This window comes from Panicum virgatum, chromosome 3N (assembly GCF_016808335.1).
Source record: "Panicum virgatum strain AP13 chromosome 3N, P.virgatum_v5, whole genome shotgun sequence".
NCBI lineage: Eukaryota > Viridiplantae > Streptophyta > Magnoliopsida > Poales > Poaceae > Panicum > Panicum virgatum.
The window spans coordinates 23,461,783-23,485,249 of record NC_053147.1 but is presented as its reverse complement, the minus strand read 5'-3'; the positions used below and the strand labels follow the sequence as shown (position 1 = coordinate 23,485,249).

Sequence of the window (23,467 nt, the reverse complement as noted above, 5' to 3'; positions counted from 1 at the left end):
ACATGGTTCCAGATTTTAGAATTTTACAATCCAACCTCCAAAATCACCCGTTGGACTCGTTTGGATGACTCCAGATTTTCAGAATTCGGAATCCAGAAGCCGGCTTCCAAACGGAGCGGATTCTGCTCTAGATTTTGGAAGCCAAGATTTCAGATTCTTAAAATCCCGAAATCTGTAGGGGAGCTTCCAGCAGCTATTAGATAATATAAAATTACCTTTTTATCCATGCTCACTCTAAGAAATCCTAGTAGCAGAATCCGCTCAAAAAGTCCAAAAGTTTCAAATCTAAATTTTCACAATCCATCAAAATCCTAGTAACTTCTTAAAATCTAGAATCCGATCCTGTCAGAGATATCGAGGGCTCGAGGCGTTCCTCTGTCTCGGCCCGACTGAGAGGAGCAATTGTGGCCCATGTAGACGGACTCGGGCTTTGAGCCCACCAGTCTGTCAGAGTTCCTCTGTGCTCTGTCTCCGCCGCTTTCCCACGGCCACCGCCGACCACCACCGCTCAAACCCCGCGAAATTGCAGCTCAGCCCGCCTCTCAAGTCTCCAGCCTCGCTTCCCACTGCGGTCGCTCGTCGCTCGTCAGAGACGCGAGGCTCCAGGGGGCCTCCGAGGACATGAACGCCGACGAAATGAAGGTCCAAGCCGGCGGCCGCACCGTGAATGACGCCATCACCAAGCACCTTGGGTGGGTCTGGGAAAATTACTTCACCGACGAGACCAGCCGCTCCGTGTCCGACCACAGGACCCAGCTCGCCGCCGACCTGGTTGAATGCTTCTCCAAGGAGGCGAAAAGCCTCCTCTCACCTGTAAGCACGCACGCACGCCCCTTATCTATCTATTCAGCGCCTCTTTTGGAGGGCGTTTCTCAATTCAGTGCAATGTTAGGGTTCCGCCTCGTCGGTGCTACGCCCAAACCTAGGGTCTCGTATGTGATCTTCTCGTGGTGTTGTGATTTCTTACTCGGGAAATGGCTAGAAATTTAGAATGTTAGCTCATATGGGATTGGTGGTGTTTATTGTGGTATGTGTTGACTCCACAATGTGGAGGATTTTTTGCGAATTGATGGATGTCTTGCTAGGTTAACTGTTATCAAAGCAGCAACTGCATATGCTAGTTTGTCCTAATTCCTAAAGCTTACAGGATCAATGCTTAATGTGTGTTTAGTTACAAAAAAAATTTAGTGCCTAATAAGAAAGGTGAACATGTCAGCTATAATGTAATTTTCTATTCAAAAGACAACCACATGAATCTACAAACGCTCATGGATTGGAGGATGAGCTATGATATTGACCATTCAAATTTGCTTGTTTAGGATTTCAACTTATGTTATGGCAAGTGGGCCGGCCACAGGCCTAGGCCCACAAGTACTGCGCGTGAACAGTACCGCGGGTACTCTAGCGCCGCCATAGGTTAGGGTTTAGGGTGAGTCTAGAGATTAGATTACTTAAGGGTCAAGTTTGTTAAGCGCTTTGTCTATAAAAGGCTGCTATGAGTCCTAAGGTTAGACAAGCAGAAAATAGATCAAAGAAGCAACTCAGAGCCTCCAGAGGGAGGGCGAGTTAGCCGATCTATCCTGCTGTTCTAGTATCGATAATCAGTCCACATCAACTTGGTATTCAGAGCTTTTGATCCTGTGACATTTGCTTCCGCCGCCGCCGCCAAAATTCCCACCCAATCCCACCCAGATTGCATCTGTATGCCCCTCCTCAGATTGCATCTACTCATCGACAAGCCATGGAAACAACCACCGCAGTCCCCAAGATCCGCATTCCGACCTTCGATGGCAGTACCGATCCACTTCTCTGGTTGCACCGCTGCAACCAGTGCTTGGACGCGTGGGAGACACCGGAGTTCCTGAAGGTACGGACTGTTTCTTTCAAGATGACAGGCCCAGCACTATGGTGGTTCGACGAGATCGAGAGGCCCATCGGCGTACCTACATGGCCGGAGTTCACTGGCGCGGTCCGCCGACAATTTGCTTCGGCTCCGACATATGCACCCCCGCCGGCTGAATTCAATGGGGTGTCGCTGCCGGCGTCTTCATCTCCCACCATCGCCGAGATCCTCGCCAAGATCGACTCCTTTTGCGCATCTTCTCCAGCATACACTGCGGCCACAACAACAGGGGTGGCTGCCGCTACATCTCCTCCATCGACGGCCACGACATCAGCAACACAAGCTGCGCCGCTGGCTTCGCCTCCTGGACCGCCGCCGGCCGCGCCGTCTCCGCCTGCACAGGTGGCGCCCACGCCGTCGGCGCCAGCCCCATCTCCACTGAGGGCCCTGACGGTGATGTCTCCGCCGTTGCCCGCCCCGGCGACACCAGTTGCGCCGGCCGCCGCTGTCGATCCGCTCGTGGGATGGGATCAGCAGGCCCTGCCCGTCCTGGATCCGTCGCCACCAGCCCATCGCCGTCAGTCTAAGCTTTCCACGTCAGCGCGCATCCTCATCAGCAGGGTCTCCGCCTGTCGCGGATCTGGCTGCTCCACCTGTCGAGGTGTCGTCCGCGCTCCTCTTCGGGCTGTCTGTCGCGGTTTCCATCCTCCATCGCGGTGGATCCATCTCCGCCCGCCGCCCCCCATCCGCGGCTGTCCGCCTCGTCCGCGGCAGCCTGCGCGCCGTCCGCGTCGTTGGCGACCCGCACGCTGTCCGCGTGTGCCTCCGCCCATACGCAACCGCCCACGCGTCCGCACGCGCCTTCGGGCGTCCACGGCCGTCCATCCGCCTGCTGCCGCCCATCGGAGGTTCTCCAGCGCCACGAGCGGCCTCGGCTTTGGCGTCTCCATCGCCTGCCATGGCCCCGGCGACCCAGTCCCCGTCAGCGCCTATGGCCGTGCCCACCGCGGCGAGCGCGACCCTGTCTTCAGCTTCCGCGGGCGCGCCTCCTCGCTGTTGGCTTTGGCACCTCACCTGCTCCCTTCGTCGCCCGCGTCGGCATCCTCCCCAGGCATTCAGCACGCCTGGGCCACAGACGCTTCGCCGTCCCCACCAGGTGCCCCGTCTTCCGTTGGCCATCAACGGCCATGGCTGCCCCTACACCAGGTGCGGCACATCGAGACCCTGCAGGCGAGCAAGCAGCTGCAGGTGCTGGCCACGCTCGACGCCGCCAAGACGTAGTGGTACCACCACCACTTTATGCTCGGCTGCATCTACTACACCGACCTCGCTAGGCCCGAGCACGGCACGCAGCCGCCCAACGCCGCCGACACTGTGAACGACGTCGTGTTCTGCAATGCGCTCGCCGGGCAATTCTTCTTCGGCTGGCTCGGCAACAGGCTTGGCCGCAACAGCGTCTACGGCGGGACACTGCTGCACATGGCCATCTGCTCCCTCGCGTCGAGCTCACATTTAGGAGCATGCCCACCGGCGTCATTCAACTGCTCCTCATCAGCAACATTGGCTCCAGCCTGAAGTCATCCTGTCTGCGCCAAGTTCGTCAACTCCAGCTCGAGGACGAGCTGTCTTCGAGGGGTGGAGAAGTGTTATGGCAAGTGGGCCGGCCACAGGCCTAGGCCCACAAGTACTGCATGTGAACAGTACCGCGGGTACTGTAGCGCCGCCATAGGTTCGGGTTTAGGGTGAGTCTAGAAATTAGATTAATTAAGGGTCAAGTTTGTTAGGCGCCTTGTCTATAAAAGGCTGCTATGAGTCCTAGGGTTAGGGAAGCAGCAAATAGATCAAAGAAGCAGCTCAGGGCCTCCATAGGGAGGGCGAGTTAGCCGATCTATCCTGCTGTTCTAGTATCGATAATCAGTCCACATCAACTTACCTATCCGTAGAATTATTTATTTTCTTTTTGAAAGGCCACCTATCTATATAATTGCAATTTATGATTCCGAGAAGCTTAAAATTTTGTCATAGGGCTGTAGAAAACATAATAGTTTCAAAGTCAATCCCAAATATATCTTTTCAAAAACTCAGTGCAAGTATTCCTTCGTGTGCAATTTTCTGTTTCTAAAAGAATGAGAGCATCGGAGTCTCTACTGCAGCTTATTCTATGGCACCATGCAGGCTATGCTTGTAAGTCAAAAGGGTCAAACATTTCAATAGCATATGTTTTCTTTGCACAGATATGGCTGTGCGTGACACACGTGAACTGTGTATTTTATAACTCTTTTGTTGGTATTGTACAATTTCTCAGATGCGTATAGTGAAAAAGCACAAATGGTAAAATTATCCTGCTTCACTAATGTGGTTACTAATATATGCACAGGTTCAAGATTTTAGCAGTGACATCATACCCCTTCCGGTTGACTTCCTGGAGTTGCAGGAAATATGCAAGTTTATTAAAGCTGAACTTGAGGAATCTCCAAAAGATGCCTTGCTTTGCATGGGAGCTGCAGCACATCTGGTTGATGTCTATTCAAGTTAAAATTTGTATGAACGGCGGCAGACTGTAGGATATTTCCGTTCAGTGAATGTTTATTCTTGATATTTTTCAGGTTTTGTGCTCGGACAACAACCTCAAGTTGAGCCACATCAACAAGATCAATGTCAGGCTTTACAATATAGGGGCGGCAATTGCTTTAAAGAAACTAAAAGCGGCCTTTATTAGTAAATTTCTTCCTTTCTTTATCCTTGTGTTTCATATATCAATGTGGATATAATATAAGGTACTGATTGTGCTTTTCTTCTTTTTTTTTCACTTGGTAGAGAAACTTGTCACAGTGCACGGTACAGTTGTAAAAGTCAGCACTGTGAAGCCTCTTGTTCTGCAACTGAAGTTCCAATGCATGAAATGTACTGAAAAAATCAAACGTGCGTTCTGTGATGGGAAATTTTCACCTCCAATGTCCTGTGATACCCCAGGATGCAAAAGCAGAACTTTCACCCCAGATAGATCTAGTGCAGAATTGATAGATGTCCAGAAAATAAGGTAATAAACAAGTAAACTTGTCTACCCTTTTCTCCAGTTGTAATGCTAAAATTATTTCTTTTCTTTGCTGCCCTATCCAGGATTCAGGAGCTTGCTAGTGCTGATGGCCACAGAGAAGGCCGAGTGCCACGAACTGTAGAGTGTGAGCTTACAGAAGATCTCGTTGATTGTTGCATACCGGGAGAGATTGTAACAGTAACTGGAATTGTGAAAGTACAGAACAACTATATGGATGTTGGAGGAGGTACAGTTGAACCTACGATATTGCTTCTTTCTTAATCAATCACTTGGCTTATTATTTGTGATTCTATTTGACCACATGTAGAGAGGCGTCTTGTTGTCAACATTTTGTTTCAGTTCTTCACTAATTTGGATGGTGTGTCAAGATCTACTGCATTATGGACTATGATTTATAAGTAGTTCATTGTCATGGTGCATTAAAAAAACTTTTATCTTGCTATATTTGAAAATATAAGGCCCTTTCTAGAATTCTAAATGAAAACCTCTCCTCTTTAGCTCTCCGTGAGTTTCTTGAGTAGGTGTTCTGTGTGCTCTATTTTTCTGCAGTCTTGCATGGCATTTCAGATGCTATTAGAAGACTATATAAAACTTGTGTTGGCCAGACTAGACGTTTGAAAGTTGAAACCTTCACTTGTGTAATTTCTATACATATATTAATCTCTTCAGGGAAGTCCAAAGGCAGGAATCAGGGTTTGTACTACCTGTACCTGGAAGCAATTTCAGTGAGAAACTTGAAGTCCCATGCTGTTTCAGATGAAGAAATTCGGGCCAGTGGAATACCCAATTTTCAGACTTGTAGTGATAGGGATCTTGAATTTGTTGTCAAATACAAAGAACGACATGGCCCTGATGTATTTCGGCAGATGCTTCAGTCCTTTTGTCCCTCCATCTATGGGCATGAACTTGTAAAAGGTACCTTCTTTCTCCTTATCCTGTATTATGTTGACAAGGTATTTCTGACAGTTGTTTAATGTTGTTAAGTATTTTCTATTAAATTCGTCTTAATATTGGGAGGGATGGTTTAGTGAAATATATTGTTCCCTCCAGTTTCTGTTTATAATGCAGGAACTGGTTTCAGCTCATCTGCTTAATGTTCTGTGAAACTACATCACATTTTATTCTATCTCAAAATAATGCGTCAGAATTTAAACCAATCCATTAGCTGAGGGGCTGACAAAACAATTGGTAGCTTTGGATGCTTTAGGGTCTGTGCATTCATCTTGCTCCAGAAGATATTTGAGGAACTTCATTTACTGTATTGGTTTTTGCTTGAATGCCAGCCTGCTGGCTTCATTTTCCGCTTCGTTGCTTTTGATCACTGGCCTAATTGAATGTATTTGAAATTTCAGCTGGTATCACACTTGCACTTTTCGGTGGTGTGCAAAAGAACTCAGCAGATCAAAACAAGGTCCCTGTTCGAGGAGACATTCATGTTGTTGTCGTTGGTAACTTTCCGCTTATTCTTTACTATGCACCCCGCTATAATGTTTTAGTGTTTTTCATGGTGTGATAATGCTCTTGCTTAATGCAATTGCAGGTGATCCGGGACTAGGCAAGAGCCAACTCCTCCAAGCTGCAGCAGCTATTTCCCCACGAGGAATATATGTATGTGGGAATACAACAACAAAGGCCGGTCTAACTGTTGCTGTGGTTAAAGATTCTTTGACAAATGATTATGCGTTTGAGGCTGGTAATGATAAAAGATTTCCTCTTTCATGAAAAATTTCATGGTTTCTGTGTTTTCACAATGTCAGCTCTTTATCTGTGACATCAATCATTGTTCCAAGTGTTCTTTGTCCTGATGTGCCTCATGTTTGAACTATTATAGCAAAACAAAGTTGTCTTTGACTTACAGGCGCCATAGTCCTTGCTGACCGTGGAGTTTGCTGCATAGATGAGTTCGATAAAATGTCGGCAGAACATCAGGTATTATGTACCTTTTGACCTTACAGAGGTTTTCCATGTAATGTTTTATGCACTCATGTTTCTAATTGTATTTGAGTTATCAGGCTTTACTGGAAGCCATGGAGCAGCAATGTGTGTCTGTTGCAAAGGCTGGTCTTGTAGCAAGTTTATCAGCTCGTACCTCTGTGTTGGCAGCTGCAAATCCTGTTGGTGGTCATTATGAGTGCGTTCCACTTACTGCATAATACTTGTCATTCTTGATCAGTATCTCCATTTATTTTTTCTTTTCTTTTATAATACTGATAGCATCTAGTGTTGCTGAGGTATGTGGAACATTCTAGCAGTTTAGTTGCTCTTGAATAGTTTGTAGGGATTTTTATTGAAAGAAAAGTTCCTTGATTACACTTTTAACTTTTGTCTTATACTGCAAATGTGCAACTGAACAAAATTGGAAATAACACAATTCATCTTTGTATACATTTTTCAAAGGGGCATCCATCTGTGGATACTTTCTGGTCTAGTTTCTTGATTTCATTTTTTCTTGGGTTGGCATTTTAAATGATTTATATTGATGTTCAGTACCTGTTCCTTCTAAAATTCATTTATTTTTCTTTGGTATGCTTCCATAAATTTGTGTGGCAACTATCTGCGACTTTTGCTGTCTAACCATTTGATGCAGCCGAGCAAAGACAGTGAACGAGAATCTAAAGATGAGTGCTGCGCTCCTCTCTCGTTTTGACTTGGTTTTCATTCTACTTGACAAGCCAGATGAGATGCTAGATAAAAGAGTGTCAGACCATATAATTGCTGTAAGTAGCTGTCAGCCATGCTTCTTGTTCATGTCTCATGAGTGTATAGTAAAGACAAGTGGCAGCTCAAGTAATTCGATGAATCAATATTTTTTGAGAACCATTTCTCTTGCTGGACACATTTCTAATTGAATTGCTATGACACAAATTTCCTACAAGCAGCTCCATAGTAATGACAGAGATCACAGCGCATCCAACAAGAGGATTAAAACAGGTTATTATTACATATTGTCTGTGGTTCCTCTTTCTGTTCTACAACTAAAACGTAAAGGGGGCCTTCTTGTTTTGCACCTGTGCTCAGTGTCACCATGTAATATTGATCTGGGATTTGGAGTTGGTGGAAATTCATTTGCTTCAAGGCTGAGGTTGCACCCAGAGAAAGACAAAAATTTCGCTCCATTGGCTGGACAACTTCTCCGCAAGTATATATCTTTTGCAAGAGAACATGTTCACCCAAGGTATTTAGTACCGTTTTATTTCTAATGCAAAGGGTAACCCTTTTTGATGCCTTACCCACTCGCTTTTCTTCCCCTTCATAAGAATGTCAAAAGCAGCAGGTGATATTTTGCAAGAATTCTATTTGACGTTGAGAAAGGGGAGCACTTCTGCTGATGGTACACCCATCACAGCCAGGCAGTTAGAAAGCCTTGTCAGATTAGCTGAAGCTCGTGCTCGTGTGGATCTAAGAGATGAAGTGACCGCAGAAGATGCTAAGGTAAACAGTGTAGAGTATTTTACACTTCGAGTTCTGCAGACATCATTTAGGCTGGTGGGCTAGCCCCATTTCTCCCACTATGCTTTTGTTGTACTCCAGGCACAAATATTTCGGATTTTTGGTCAACATGTTCTTTAAACATAACTTTGACCACTATTTTCTATTAGAATATATTTAAAAATATCCAATAAAGCTATGATATTATAGAATTGAATTTTAAGACAACAGTTTTTATGTTTCTAATATGTATAATTTGAAAGATATTGGCAGTGTGTTTCGAAACTTTTAAAGCTTTTCCAATCCTCATGTATTTGTGACTAGACTAGAGGTAGTACAACTCAATAGAGCAAATATTACGAATGCATAAATCGATCCATTTTTCGACTCAGCGCAATCACCCATGGTACCACAAAGTCCTATGTCCTTTGATCCATTTTGCTAACAAGAGAGATTGGGGTAATGTATTGGATGTTTATTGAGCCTTGAGGGTGAGTGTACATAGGGGTACAAAACTTGGAGTACAAGAAGCCTTGTGGAGATAACATGGAAACGCAGATCATCTGTTTAGTCCACTGGGATAGGTTTTGTGAACCTTTCCCACCATAAAGCCCAGGGTTAAGCGCCTGCCTGAGTGTAGCTCTGTTCCAGCCAAACTTGTCTACCAGCAGAATACAATGAACTTAAACAACATTGGAGGTATATTGTTTTAATTTGCTCAATTTACCATATTGCAGGATGCTGTAGAGATCATGAGAGAATCCTTGTATGACAAATATGTTGATGAAAGCGGTTGTGTGGACTTTACTCGGAGCGGTGGGATGAGCCAGCCCAAGGAGGCAAAGCGATTTCTGAATGAGTTAAACAAGCAATCTGAGTTGCAGCAAAAAAGTTACTTTTCGAGAACTGTAAGTGATGTGGCAGTCATGACATCTAAATCTCTTCTGAGTTCAGTTGCATGCTAATTCTACTCTGCTTGGAGCAAAAATAACCTTAACTACATGTTGACCTTTTTGTTTTGCGCAAAACATAAGGGCAATAGTCTATTTTAGAGTTGTTTGTGCAAAAAACAATGCATAAATACTGTTGTCTATATCTGATTTTCTGCCAGGAGATTTACAGCTTAGCTGATAAGATCAGCTTGCGAGTTCCAGACTTAGATGCCCTCGTGGAAAATCTGAATAGTGCCGGTTTTCTTCTGCAAAAAGGATCAGGAATGTATCAGGTAAAGTCTTAGAGAACTGGATAGCACCAAGAAATTTTAAAATTGCTGAATAGGATGCTAAATTATGACGAATAACTCTCAGATTCATGATAAGCCTGCCTCACCGAGAATTTGATGTAGCTTCTTTTTGTCAACAGCTGGCAGCGGCGTCATATTCACAGAGCCAGCCAACAAGATCAAGATGGTGAGTTTCTTAACATCTTTGTCTGTAGCTACAATCCAATCTAGTGCATGCCTGCACTAACTTTCGGATGATTGCCAGTCACTGGAACGTCTATATCGTTTCAAACTTTCAACATGATTGTCAATCATGTCAAAGTGCATCCTGTCTCAAATTTCTTACCCTCTCTTGTCAGATTTGATACAAGGCTGCACTGCTTACATGACATGACGTACAGGCGATTGAAGTGCATGATCCGTTGGATGAAAGCTAATTTTGGTAACTCGATGTAGCAAGGTTTAGCTACAATATTTAGCCTACAACAGTTGCTACTATGACCAATGCAGTCCTGTATAGGTTTTCCAGTTTGCCAATGGAACATCCAAAATTACAGATGATATATTTTGTGCCTTTACACTACCCAATCACTAGTAAAACATGCAGCAAACTTGTAAATTGCCCCATATGCCCCGTACCATCGTATTGTTGCTGATATTGTGCTCCAGTGCTTGAGCAGGCTAGTTCTTGCACACAATGGACTTTTCAGATTAGATGAAGAATAATTTCGACATATTCTCCCAGCACTTCATATGGATAGATATCCGACAATACAGTCATGTTCTGCGTATAATAATTTTTCCAAGAGATCTGTTCGTATGTATTGCCCTTTGTACTACAATCTACCATTGCTGAGGTGTTTGGTGTCACGTCAAGACCAGCATTAAAAAATGTGCAGTCATTGGCTGTCGATATCATCTGAACCATTTTATGAAATGTTAGCCAACTGATGACACAAGCAACGACTGGCTGCAAATCTGTACCTCCAGCATCATTAGGCACTATAAACCAGACTTCAAGCCAGGCAGGCTAAAAAAACAAGAGATTTCTCAAACTGAAGGCAAGTCACGACAGACTGGGTCGAAACCCCAGCTTGAAGCAACAATGCAACATTAATATCTTCAAAGTGGAAACAAAACTCTCAATGGCAATGTTAACAGAAGATACATCTCTCTTGCTAGCACAACTAAAGAGCGTACCCAGTGTCGTAGGCTTCCGGCACTGTGCGGGGTCTTGCTAGCACAACTAAGTTTGATAATAGAGCATTGACAGTCTACCCCACTCTTGCCTATCCAAAAGCAATCTATGACCTTGGCTTCTCCTTCTTCTCCTTGAAGAGGGCGAGCAGGGACACACCAGAAACCTTCACAACCTTGAACCTGACACCAGGAATATCTCCCACGGCATGTCCCTTACGACCAAATCCAGCAATCAGCACCTCATCCTACAGCAAGAGAGTACATGGTTAGCTTCGTTGCATAGGGTCAACAATTGTCACAAGGAACAATGGTTGAGGAACCCATACATTCTCCTCAATGTAGTTAAGGCAACCATCATTCGGCACAAAGGCAGCAATCTTCTTCCCGTTCTTCACCAGCTGAACACGAGCACACTTACGGATGGCAGAGTTCGGCTGCTTGGCCTCAATACCGCTACACAATGGAAGTATCTGACCTTAGCACAAGCAACACAAAGTTGGGATATCAAAAGCACCCATGACAAACATACATCTTCTCCAGAACGATGCCCTTGGCATGAGATGATCCAGCAAAGGGTTTCTTCCATTCATTACCCAAGTGGCTCTTCTTGTATGCCTTGTCAGCCCACCTCTGGTTCCTGCGGTGGGTCTTGAGCTTGCGCCCAGCTCCCATACCACGTGTCTTCCTGTGATGTGAATTCACAATTGTTACATCAAATTTAATATAAATCACAAGTTCTGCAACTCAAAGAACACAATTGTCCATTGTATAAGCATATGTAACCTTAATCCATCATGGAGCTAATGCATGAAAGGCAACAGTATATACACAAACAAACATAATGCAGTACAAAGAGGATCGAAGTACGTATGCAAGCAATACAATTTACTATGAAATGTATGGTATTGCTCCTACAATTGTACACATGCTATACAAAAAAAATATTTCTGGCACAGCCGAAAAAGAATATACATCCATCTAACAAACATTGAAATATGGACCTCACTAAGAACATCTAAATAACCAACCACAGACATGCACCAAAACATAACCAAACAGAATAAACCAGCTGAGGTCTGAAAACAGAGCATTTATGGGGGCAACATACTTTGTATGCCACCACACATAACCTCCCGGATCCAAGCATTTGAATCCAGGAGCACATGGTTACACGGCGGCAACGGATTTGTATCGCTTATGAATATGTTTAGCACTGATGGTGTATAATCTGATCAGCACTGGACCGTCAATAAGCTCAGTTTTCTGCTTCCCAACGCTGAGGCGATTTCATTCTCTAATCTAAAACCAAGCGGCCTAAATCACATGCGCGAAACAAAATCCACACAAAATCCACGCGTCAAACAGAGAGGACTTCCGGCGGGCTGAGGCAAAGGAACGCCTCCAGGAACGAACCACCCGGCGCAACACGAGCACGGGTGCAGGACACCGGGACGAAGGGGAAGGAGAGACATCGAACGTACCCCATGGTGGCGGAGGTAGGAGACCGGCGGCAAGGGTCGGCGACGCGGTGGGGATGACGCGCAGGCGACGGGCTTCGAGTTCGAGGGCGGCGGCGGCTGCGGGAGTGAGGGGAGGGCAGGAAGGCTTTATATACTAGGGTTGGCCTTTAGGGTTCCCGGGATCGACGTCGTGATTCGTGTTGCGGGTGCCTCCGCTGTATCTTACGGTCGACGTGTGACCTCGGGCGCGACTGGTTTCGTAGCTTCGCTTCTTACACTGACCGATGAGCCCACACGTCAGAGACGTTGCTTGATTAAAATTCGGATGTTAATTACTGAAGTTTTTTTAAAAAAAAATGGATGGGCCAGCAATGAGAAATCCCTGATTATACCTTCAAAAAATGACTAACTATTGTATTGATGAACAATACTAGTGGTGCATATTCCCTCAGTTCGTTTCCGCTAACCTGCGTCATATATGAACGAACGGAGGGGGTACACAAAGTTTATTAAACGTAGGAGTGTGTTCTCAATCTCTACGAAATTTGGAAATAAACTGAGGGGCTGTTCGGCTGGTCCAATCTTGGCTTGTCTCGACTTATCTCCTCTCACATAATATTATTCATTCTACCAGCTGAATACTATTCACTGGATCAGCCGATCAGCCCCTGAATCTCATCCATGAGACTTGATCCCGAAAGTTTGCTGCCTATAGAAAACCATATTGCTCCAAAAAAATATACTCCAATCATACAACATGCCTTCCAACATGCAGCCTTGAACCGGTCTCTCCTGATACAAAAGCTCCACCTTTCAGTGCTGACAAATCACACACAAGAAAAAACATGATTTGTGGAAAAGATCAACGTTCTATTTTCTGTACAAGGAATTGATGTATAATTACTGAAATACAAGCCACAGGCAATGTGTCCAGCCACAGAGATACCACACAAATTTCATGGTCATCAAGATAAAAACTATGTGAGCAAAAATCTCAATATGGCACCCAACACAAGGCTTACAAATGAATACGTGCCCGCACTGAAGGCACCTGGAACAATCAGGTAGGAGTGAAGTTACTGACTCATGATTTCAATTTTTCGTTTTGATATCACAAGGTGTCACACCAAATGGTGTTCCAAGAGATAAGAGAAGGCTCACAAGTCACAACAAGGCTATAGGTACAACAACAATACATGCTGCTACATGCATCTTTATTATGTTTCAGATAAAAAAAACATTTGAAGAAGTATTGTCACGACTGATTGCAGAAGAATTGATCTACATACTTGCAGGTTCCAGCTCATGGCCAACCAGTCCTGTGAACGGCACAAATATATCTTCTGGTACAATACTAAAACTTCACCTTTATGGTATGTTCTCTAGCACATACAATGGGATGAATGGATGTATCATGTCCAGGATAGGCACCAAGTCATAAGCTTAACATTTATATGAATCCGAAACCTCACTGAAGTGTCAGTGTACCGACAAAATTGACTTCTGATTAGAGAAGAAATCAAGCAGTCTGAACTCTGGAGCTATTATTTACAGAGTTTGTTATGGCATATAGGATCTCATTCTAGTCATGTCATTTTGTGATGCAAATGCTACACCTTTGGAACATGAATATCAGCTAATGTGGAACTGAGATCTTCTCTTGATTGTGACCGTCGGCTTTGCAGTGTAGTCTGACCTCGGCTAGGGTTCCTCACTCCACTGGAAAACTGCATCTGACCTAAGCTTCCAACAGAATAGCTGTGATAGACACCCAAAGATTGTCTAGAGGACTCCATAAGCTGAACGCTACTGCCTCCTAATCCATGGCTCATACTGAACGGACTGGGATCTGACCCAGCTACAGTAGGGCTCAGGGGTGTCTTTGTTCTTCCATCACCTGTGTAGTGTCAGACAATGTTGAACAAATTTAAAAGTTTGATCATCTAAGGTAGTCCACATTAAAGAAGAGTAAGATTCAAACAAAATTTGAAACATGCTTTTGGATTACCAGATTAAGGATTTAAGGTGATCTAAAATATACAAGAGCTAACATTACAATATTATGTATGGATGCCATTTTATAACAAGTTAATTGAAGTAAAAACATGTGTGAGTTGCATCATGCAAGAGTAATATGCAATGCTACGTATAGAAGATTAACATACTGGAATAAAACTAACAAGATGGCAACTCAAGGCAGAGCTTCATTGTTGCCAATAGTTGATTTCAAAAGTTTGTTGATTAAGCTTCAAATAGGGCACCTCAATCTTCCTTACTTTCACATAAAGTTAACCCTTCTAATATTGGGTCCAAGCTCCACCGGTATGGCTACACTGTTGGTTTCTCTAACTAAACAGGTAAACACCATTTCTCTGACTTTCTGAAGCAAAAGTGCAAGCAATTCTAATCGGCTCTTAATTTTCGAGGTCTTATCATCAATGGAGTGCTTTTGTTCAGCTCTAGTATATTTAATGATCGAACACCATTGGTCAAAGAAGCACTCGTCTTGAAATAACGAAAGCAACAAATCAATCTTTGAGTTACAGAATTACAGTACTGTGGTCCTTCAATGTCTGACTAGCTTTTTACAGAGCGGGAAACTGTGATGGCATGTAAGTAAAGAAAAAGCACTTGCATATATACCTGAATTGATAGGACTCCATAACTGAAATCTGAAAGGCGACCCCATACTAAGAACAGAACTTCCTGCAGAATTCTGCCTATAAACTGGCAGATAAGACTTGTGGAATGATCTTGGGATTGAATTGCTGACACATAATATGGCACATATGACCAACACAATCGAAATCAGAAACAATACTATGAGAATATTTGGGTTTATCTCCCGGTGCAGTATTCTGTATCCTTGAATATCGATTCGTGTAGACAATGCCTGACCAGCTTCCAACAAAGCAACCCCAAGGGTCCAAGTAATACTGCCAGAGCCAATTATCACCTGATTATCTTTAATCTGCAACCCCTCTCTCAGTAGTGATGCAATATAAGGAGCCCTGAAGCAGTACTGGTCTATAAACGGCTGTGGAGGAACACTACTCTTTGCAACTTTCCATGGTTTTTCACAAAATTCCTGACCTCTTTTTAGAACATCAACCAGAGTGGCATCAGCACTCAAATTAAAAAATTTAAAAACCACAAAGAAGCCAGACATAGCAAAAAACTTCCCATTTGGTTGGGGGAAGTTAGAAGCAAGAGCACAAGGATGAAGGTTACAATCAAGTCCTGGACTTGCACTGGACCACTCTGAAAGATTAACTGTTACTTTTGCAAGAGCACTGCATTCATTCCACTGAGGTGCTCCAACCAGTTCAACAGCTACTCCCTGCTTCTCTTTGCCAGTTGTCTTCTCACCAACACTGGGACTTCCATCTTGTTTTAGAGGGTGGCAGTAAGAACAAACATAATCTTCTTTGTACCCAGTCTGTAGACAAGGGTGTTTAACTTGAACTTTGCCATTATTAGCTACTCCCAACTTTTTCACTAGATGTGCTACAGATTTGTCAAATGCATCATTTAATCCATAACCAGTAAGCGAATAAGCACTAAGATGATGATCGACAGAACCAATCCTTAGACTAATGCTTGTCTCATCCTGTACTGTTTTATCAGTCTCAAATGTAACCTGTAATGATGATCCACCTAAATCAAGTGAACCATATGTCATTTTAGATGATGAGGTACCAAGCATGTTCATGTGATGATTAAGAGCTATCCATCCATAATAAGCTTCGTCCATTCCAGTGATGATCTTAACCCTGTCTCTACTACATAAAAATGATGAATTCTTCAGAACATCCCAGGCCTTATCCAGGAGCCACTCTGAGTCTGCACTAGGTAGCTTGCGGACGCCAGCTGTAGCATATAAAAAAAGTGGAGTGTGTTTGTGTGCTCGTCTGGGGATCTGCTTCTCAGCCATTTGAAGGAGGGGCTCTAGTGCCTTCTTCAATCCAGCTTCATTGTGAACAAGTTTGCTCAATCCAGGTTCAGTCTCCATTCGCTCGTACAGTCTAGTTAATTTGCCAGATTTCTTCTTAGGAGCATTCCCTAAAGGTTTCAAAACAATAGGAAATCCATTTGCATCATTATGATTGATGTGCCATTCATAGACATACACTCTTGTACCTGTGCTGCCACAATCAAGAACCACATAGTATTCAGAGTTTCCTTCAGAGAGGAATACATGGAAATATCTCCAAGAAGCATATGCGAAGAACACCAACAAGATCAGCGCAATAGCGCAACCGGCTGCTCTCATACATTTCTTTCGATTTGTCGGCGACGATGGGGGTATTCTTTCTTTTGAAAAGCTTGCCACGGGACCATCTCTTTGAAGCGTGCGTACAGGCTTTGAACGCCCTGAGCTCAGATCACTGCCAATGCTAGAGCCCCTTTCTAAAGCATCAATTCTAGTGAAGGTCGGCAGATCTTGAAGAGAAGATGAAAGACGCATAGTTTATTATATGGCAGTCAGGGGAGCAGGCATTACAGAATCTCACATTACAGAATCTCACTGACCAGGGGCAAGATGCAGACAGAATCTCGGGAAACTGAAGTCATAAGCAGATTGCATAGCCAGCCACTGAGTAAGCAATATAGCGGCACCTCTATACGGCCTCTGCCTGAGGAAAAATTTCAAATATTAGCATGCAAACTAACATTGCAACATCAAATCAGTAAAGAGAAAAGGCTGAAATGCACTGCCATGCTGGAATCAGAACAACTCTCAGTTTGAAAAACAAGAACACAAAAATAAGTTTCCAGCTACTCAGCTAAAATACCATACCCCAAAAGATGACGATATCCTCTAGACACTAACCTTGGAGCATCATTACCAACCCGTGGGCAGCACAAACATCCCCAATACAACACGCAAGACAAGGAACCCTAAATCCCAAACCTACCTTTCTACCATTCATGCAACCCACACTGCATCACAGGGGCGGAAACAGTATAGGACATGGGTGTACACATGTACACCCGATAATTTTTGCAAACGAAATCGAAGTTAGTAGGTAATATATTGTAACTGGATTCAGATCCGAATACAAATAGTTTTGTTAGGGTTCGGGGTGCTCCGTCTCGCACAGCAGAAGGAAAGAAAAGGGGCCGGCATACCTGGTGGATGCCTGGCGCCGGCAAAGGGCTGGGTGAATACGTGATAAATGGCGCCGCCGCTCGCCCAGCCGTCGTCGCCAGGGAAGGAAGAGCAAGGGCCAAGGGAGGAGAGGGTTCGACAGAAGGGAAAGGAGAGGAGATCTGAGACCCTGAGCCGTGAGCCGTGAGCCGTGAGCCGTGAGCCCTGAGCGGGAGGGCCATCAATGAGCCGAGCTCGAGCGAGCTTGCCACCTCAAGCTGCAGCGTCCCGAGCCGAGGCCGATCGGAGGCTGAGATGTTCTTAGGCATGTTTAATTGCGCCCCAAAAATTTTTGAAACAGAATTTTACACATTTAAAATATTAAACATAGGCTAATTATAAATTAATTACATAACTCGTTTGTAAACTACGAAAAGAATTTACTAAAACTAAGTAATCCATAATTATCACGTGTGTACTATAGCAATTACTCACTACCAGATTCCGGCCATTTACCGTGTGCCCAAGGCACATGGGGAAGGCCCCAAAACACACGGCATACATGTTCGCCGTGCGTGGCCCACGGCGAATCCACGACAACGATCAACCACGACAGCAAAGCCGACTTCGCCGTGTGTCTTTTATCGGGTGTGTTTGGGCCGGCACACGGCAAACTAAAGCACATGACGGCGGGGACGTCCACGTGGAATGGTAACGGCGCGAGGAGACGGCGCCGGATTCGAAGTTCGCCGTGTGCCATGGATCTTGGCACACGGCAAAGATTTGAACTTCGCCGTGTGCCAATCCCAGGCACACGGCACAGATTTAAAAAAAAATAATAAAAAAAAGATTCTGATACAACTGCCGCACGCGCCGCCGGCCGCCGCACACGCCCGCACACCGCCCGCCGTGAGTCCAAGCCGCCGCCGCCGCACGCGCCGCCGGCCTCCGCCCGCGCCCGCACGCCGCCCGCCGCGAGTCCAAGCCGCTGCCGGCCGCCGCGTGCCGCTGCGTCCCGCCGCCGGCCGCCGCGCGCCGCTGCGTTCCACCGCCGCGCCCGCTGCTCCAGCTGCCGGACGCACGCGCTCGCCGCTCCCGTCGGCTCCCTCCGGCCGCCGCGCTTGCCGTGGGCCTCGCTGTGCCGGCAGCCGCTCCATCGCCGGGTGCCATCACCCGGGGTCGGGCCGGCCCGGTGGCGCCAGGCGCGCGGCCGCGGCGGCCGGCCGGCCTGGGCACGCGGAGGAGGAGGGGGCAGCGGCGGACGGCGGAGGCGGGGGCACGTGGGGGCGGTCTCGGGGCGGGGTTGGCCCGGAGCAGGCCGGGTGCGGCGGCGCGCCGGCCGGCCTCGGCACGCTGAGGAGGAGGGGGCGGGGGACGGCGGGAGGCGCGCCGAGGGGGAGGGAGCGGAGCGGGAGGCGCGCCGAGGGGGAAGGCGACTAAACAAGTCCTTAATTTTTATTCACACCATATCCATAGCACTAATAGGATAGATAAGAAGAAGTATGTATAAGCGATCAATAAATAAATGGGAAGAGAAGCTGAAAAAACACATACCTGAACATCTAGTCTTATTATTTTATATTTTTTTTAGCTCGCGTGACACAGCAACTCGCTATGTAGCTCGATCTCGGAGTGTTGGAGCTCATGACCTCTAAGTTAGACCCATACTCAACTTGATTCTTAATATATGAATTGAGATTTTAGCAAGTTAACTTTAAATAGCTTCACGAGTCTTGAGATTTTCTGATAGCCCTACTGAACGAACGATAGGGGTGAACCGTGGATGCTCAGCAAGTATAGATCAGCCAGTCGTGGCACATTTTATTTCTTTACCTCTCTTTTTTCTTTTCTTATAATACTATCTTTTCTTTTTAGTATAATAGATGAAATGATAAAATTAGTTGATCATATTTTTAATAATACTCTATTTGGCTACATAAAATTTGCTATAGCAATTGAATTTATTCTCCTCTAATCATTATCGTATTGGGCCAATCTTTTCAATATTAGCTATTGATCCAAATCTTAAATAGGTACACACAATATGAAACTTTAGCAAATAAAGGGAGAAAATAAAATTCCATATAAATACTAATCAGCAAATTCTACAAGTGAAAAATCATATATATAGGGCAGCACTAGAGCGACGCGGCACAAGGCTAGCTCCACATGCAACATGACGGTCGCTCGGCAGCTTGAACTTGCCATCCCAGAGCTCGAAAATCTCATGCAGCCAGCATGGTCACAGGTGATGCCAGTGTCGTTGCAGAGGAACACCATGGTCAGCATCACCAAGTTCAGCAGTCAAAAATTCATACACAAAAATGAAATAAAACGATGGTGTCAACAGTCACCTCATGGGACTAACCTGGATGTCTGTTCATGGAGGCGGATGAGCCATGCCTGGGATGCTGGGGACCAATGCCTGGGCTTGCTCCTGCCGCGCATCGCATGGAGTTGGACCAAAGAGGCTGCCGTGCCATACCTGATCCGCCCAGATCGTCGTCCCTACCACGCCCGTAGTCTGCGTCCTACGCCCGTAGTCTGCGTCCTTGTCTGCCTGGCGCAGCCGTCGAGAGGAGGACAGGGTCCGCCGCTAGCTTCTTTCTCTGAGCTGCTGGGAGATCTCGCTGGAGTAGCAGCTGGTCTTCAATCTACAGCTTGATCCGGTTGGGATCTGTGACCTCCGACCCAATTCAGTGCCTCATCACACGGACCTTGGAGCGGATCTGCTGATTCTTTCTTTTTTTCGAAACAGGAACTGGTGTTTCAAATCAAAACAGATGCAGGATGTCGGGATGCCTCGCCACAACAAGAAACCAAGAACCACGCAAAAATCAGAGGAAAAGTCAGGCGTGGATTCCGAACAGAAATCGACGGGAAAGGATTGAATGGGACCTTGAGCCAATGGATGAGTTCCCGCACGTTAGGTGGGTCGGGTCGCAGGACTCCGACCGGCTATCGACGGCGGCGGCGGCGGAACGGACCCTGGGGCGGCGGCGGCGGCGAGAGCGGAGCAACCTCGTGGAGCTCGCAACGGACGCCGCGACGGTGGAGTCGCGAGAAATTGAAAACCGAATTGTCCCACGATCTATTACGAGCTGGGTCTGGGGGAGGAAAAAAACTGTGCGGACGAGAGGAACCGGCGAGGGGAAAAAACCGGACGGGGGCAGGTGCCCTGTGGGGATCGAGTCAGGTCGGGCGGGTCGGGTTCGGGTACTGAATACTTATTCTGTACCCAGGTACCATATAGCACTACTATATATATGAACACATTGAATCATAATTGATTGCACCACTATGTTTGCTATAGTTGATTTATGAAAATATTAGATTATAGTTAATTTATATAAAACCTGGAGCTAAAATATTGAAATTAAGGAATTACTTTAGTCGCTTTTTCTGCAAAATAAACCACCAGCCAAAAGACTTGCATGTCTAGGTATGTGGGCTAAGTTATACCCACGGGTCGGGTAAGTCTTGCTGAGTATTAGTTGCTCATGGTTTGTTGTTTACCCTATTTCAGGTATAGGAGCTAACTAGACTTCACATCGGTGGGCTTGATGTGGCGCCTTGTCTTCACGTCTCGGTAGTTCTCGACTTATTTAGTTGCTTTGTTTATTCTCTAGTAAAAATGCTTTGTAAGTTAGGTTCTCTTCCGTTGCTATATTTTCTTTTGTAAGTTTTAAATTTAAAGCTATTTTGTAAAAGCCTTTATATTATTTACTATTTTTATAATATTTTATCATGCTGGTACCGCCTGCGCTCGCCGTCGTGCGGGACTTCTGGTGTGTTTCGATCGGCCTGTGGGTTGAAAGCAGCCTGTCAAGTTACACTTAATTAAGCTAATGCGCCTGATGCGTTCAGATGATGGCGGTTACGCTTAATTAAGCGTTTTAACTCGGCGAGTCTGTCACACGAATGGTCCGCTTAATCTACGCGAACGGTCCGTGATTTACACAGAGAGCATGTTATCGCCCTAAAACGGTCCGCGGCAGACCGGTGGATGGTCCGCCGCTTAGTCCGCTATTTAGAACCGGACGGTCCGCTCCCTTTCAGCGGACAGTTCGCCCTTTCCTGCTTAACACCCTTGCACTCACTCATGAACAACCCACTTATGCACCTTATACCCAGTCCCTATATCATAGTTTGGCTTTGTTAGAGCATGCCTCCTCATGTCATCTACAAATCATTGCATACATTCATGACATGCTCATTTCTCAAACATCATTTGCATTCATGTAGAGACCGTGACGCCAGAGCAAGAGGAGGGTGAACCGGAGCCCGTGGGAGATGACGCTTCCTTTGAAACTCAAGGCAGGCACCTAAGCATCCTTGTCCTATATTTTGGATCAATGAAGTTTATACATGTCTCAATTGTGCATGAGTTACTATTATATCAATGTTTGATTAGAACCTATTTGATGCAATACCAACCTTGTTTAGAACACTATCATCTAGGTGAGCATGCTTGATTAGGAGTCACGGATTATATACTTAGCCATGCTTAGCTACGGTAGAAGACGAGAGGTGGAAAGGGCACCACCACTAGCGAGTTATAGGATGTTTGATTATTTTCACACTCCTAGTTGATGATGAATAAAATGTGAGCAACTATGAATTGTGATTCGGAATTGAGCAAGAATGGTAAAGCCATGATGGAAAGGAGTCCAAATGATTTGTCTTGCTTGAGTTGGTTAAGGACTGTCTCTTTGGTCGCCGGTCTCTTGAGCACCCTTTTAGTACAAACCACATGCTTAAAAATGAGAAGGTAAGCCAATTAGCATGAGTCACACTTTGCCTTGATCGGATTCGGTGCGAGTTGTGATGGAGTGTGATCGGCGGTTCCGATGCACTTGTCCTTCCCGACCGTTCGCTCAGAGTCGGTTGTGTTTGTGTGAAAGGTTGAGGTATGAATCAACCCTTATCCTTGGCCATGGGTATGGGCGTTGGTCTTATCCTCGTGTGGGTAAAATTGTACCCCCCCCCTCCCCCTTGCAGGGTCTTTAATCTATTACAATAGCCGCGCGGACAGTGAGCACGCTCTTTGAGGTTCGCTCCAATGTATAGTCTCATGATGGAGTTCATGGAATATTGATCTCAAGTTATATATGATCACTTTACTTATGTAATTGTATTGATGAATGACCTAGAGATTATAGATGTTTGTCTTTTGCTTATCATAACTTGATCAAAGATAGATGCCTTTTATGCAAAAATTAAATACCATGACCTATCCTTGCTACTAACCAAATGCATTCTCCTTGAGGTCGGGCTATATACCCATGTCGGATAAGTCCTGCGAGTACCCTTGTACTAATGGTGCTATCGTTAAAAGTTATTGCAGGTGATACCTCGTCGGAGGCCGTGTATGGCTACTTCTACCCCGCGGACGGATGTGCGGGTGAGGAGTAGATGACCGGTGGCTACGAGAAGGGCACTATCGGCATATAGTGTTTACCTTCTTATTTTGCGCTGTTTATGGAGTGCGAGTAGTAGAACTTTCCGCTGCAAAAACTCTGAAGACTTGATGTAATAAACTTTGAATCTCTTTGTAATATAGAACTTGTGTGTGTGGATGCGCTTATGTAACGGTATTGCTGTTATGCTAGTGGAGTGTGTTTAAATTCTGGACGATACTCATGACACATTCCAAGGACTACCGGGGTTAGTCCTCTCTAATAGAGTTGATCAATGGATGATGACTCAATTAGACGGGATTAACTTGGGCTGGTTTCTCACATTGGAGGGATAAAAAAACCAGGGAATCGATGCCCAAATGAGACACGCGAGGGCGCTACAATGGCCTGAGGCCATGTGGACGCGCGCATCAGCCTACAGTGAGCTGAGCACCTCAAGTAGGAAGCATCCTGTTGACACCCAAAATTGGCACCAACCGGTCTGACCGGTACGACCGAGCGGTCTGACCGGTCCAGGTAAAGTCCGAGTACAACTAGGGTTTTTCATAGATTTAGATCTGTAAACAGGATTTCTTACGGGATAAGTCCACTCCACCCTATAAATATAAAGGGTCACGGCCGATTAGAAAATACAATCGAACAAAATCAATACAAACTCTACTTTTTATCCTCTTCTCCAAACCCTAGCTTTTCCAACCCCATCTGTTGTTCTTCCTTTGTCTCCGCGACATTTGAAGGCGTTC

General features: G+C 45.5%; 3 protein-coding genes and 1 long non-coding RNA gene across 7 annotated transcripts; 1 reads left to right on the top strand and 3 right to left on the bottom strand.

Moving 5' to 3' along the window:
* Nucleotides 1-466: 466 nt before the first annotated feature.
* On the top strand, nucleotides 467-10,288 carry LOC120665213 (probable DNA helicase MCM8). 3 transcript variants are annotated; one of them, XM_039944689.1, is made up of 18 exons: nucleotides 467-813; nucleotides 4,221-4,358; nucleotides 4,450-4,561; nucleotides 4,661-4,883; nucleotides 4,964-5,127; nucleotides 5,571-5,816; nucleotides 6,254-6,349; nucleotides 6,442-6,594; nucleotides 6,760-6,830; nucleotides 6,914-7,032; nucleotides 7,489-7,618; nucleotides 7,781-7,832; nucleotides 7,920-8,076; nucleotides 8,159-8,333; nucleotides 9,068-9,238; nucleotides 9,445-9,555; nucleotides 9,693-9,739; nucleotides 9,912-10,288. In XM_039944689.1, coding segments are annotated over exons 1-18 (2,358 nt in total). In that variant the 5' UTR covers nucleotides 467-621; the 3' UTR covers nucleotides 9,913-10,288. The 3 variants fall into 3 exon arrangements, 2 of the variants coding, with proteins under 2 accessions (XP_039800623.1, XP_039800622.1); XM_039944688.1 differs by having other exon boundaries at nucleotides 469-813; nucleotides 9,442-9,555; XR_005671115.1 differs by lacking the exon at nucleotides 9,912-10,288 and having other exon boundaries at nucleotides 9,453-9,555; nucleotides 9,693-9,709.
* A 279-nt stretch (nucleotides 10,289-10,567) lies between these two features.
* On the bottom strand, nucleotides 10,568-12,395 carry LOC120665214 (40S ribosomal protein S23). Of its 2 annotated transcripts, XR_005671116.1 has the most exons (5): nucleotides 12,234-12,395; nucleotides 11,282-11,437; nucleotides 11,079-11,205; nucleotides 10,799-10,997; nucleotides 10,568-10,739 (listed from the first exon to the last, which is right to left on the bottom strand). XR_005671116.1 is itself a non-coding variant. In XM_039944690.1 (4 exons), exons 1-4 carry the CDS (start codon nucleotides 12,236-12,238, stop codon nucleotides 10,857-10,859), a joined length of 429 nt encoding a protein of 142 aa, XP_039800624.1. In that variant the 5' UTR covers nucleotides 12,239-12,395; the 3' UTR covers nucleotides 10,568-10,856. The 2 variants fall into 2 exon arrangements, 1 of the variants encoding a protein (XP_039800624.1); XM_039944690.1 differs by having other exon boundaries at nucleotides 10,568-10,997.
* An 882-nt stretch (nucleotides 12,396-13,277) lies between these two features.
* On the bottom strand, nucleotides 13,278-17,460 carry LOC120665212 (probable apyrase 7). The gene is made up of 3 exons (XM_039944687.1): nucleotides 17,346-17,460; nucleotides 14,856-16,849; nucleotides 13,278-14,109 (listed from the first exon to the last, which is right to left on the bottom strand). The coding sequence occupies exons 2-3, from the start codon at nucleotides 16,678-16,680 to the stop codon at nucleotides 13,823-13,825; spliced, it is 2,112 nt and encodes a 703-aa protein (XP_039800621.1). The 5' UTR covers nucleotides 16,681-16,849; nucleotides 17,346-17,460; the 3' UTR covers nucleotides 13,278-13,822.
* Nucleotides 17,461-19,264: 1,804 nt separating this feature from the next.
* On the bottom strand, nucleotides 19,265-20,477 carry LOC120665211. Its single transcript, XR_005671114.1, has 2 exons — nucleotides 20,203-20,477; nucleotides 19,265-20,065 (listed from the first exon to the last, which is right to left on the bottom strand). It is a non-coding gene; the product is annotated as an uncharacterized LOC120665211 (long non-coding RNA).
* Between the last annotated feature and the right edge of the window lie 2,990 nt (nucleotides 20,478-23,467).

What these genes read in the sequence shown, in the direction of transcription:
- LOC120665214 (XM_039944690.1), bottom strand. An exon ending in GGCATCGTTCTGGAGAAGAT is followed by an intron (nt 11,206 to 11,281) that starts GTATGTTTGTCA and finishes TCCATTGTGTAG; the next exon opens with CGGTATTGAGGCCAAGCAGC. An exon ending in TTAACTACATTGAGGAGAAT is followed by an intron (nt 10,998 to 11,078) that starts GTATGGGTTCCT and finishes CTCTTGCTGTAG; the next exon opens with GATGAGGTGCTGATTGCTGG.
- LOC120665212 (XM_039944687.1), bottom strand. Translation starts at nt 16,680, where the DNA reads ATGCGTCTTTCATCTTCTCTTCAAGATCTGCCGACCTTCACTAGAATT. An exon ending in ATGGAGTCCTATCAATTCAG is followed by an intron (nt 14,110 to 14,855) that starts GTATATATGCAA and finishes GACACTACACAG; the next exon opens with GTGATGGAAGAACAAAGACA.
- LOC120665213 (XM_039944688.1), top strand. Translation starts at nt 622, where the DNA reads ATGAACGCCGACGAAATGAAGGTCCAAGCCGGCGGCCGCACCGTGAAT. An exon ending in ACTAAAAGCGGCCTTTATTA is followed by an intron (nt 4,562 to 4,660) that starts GTAAATTTCTTC and finishes TTCACTTGGTAG; the next exon opens with AGAAACTTGTCACAGTGCAC. An exon ending in TGACCGCAGAAGATGCTAAG is followed by an intron (nt 8,334 to 9,067) that starts GTAAACAGTGTA and finishes ACCATATTGCAG; the next exon opens with GATGCTGTAGAGATCATGAG.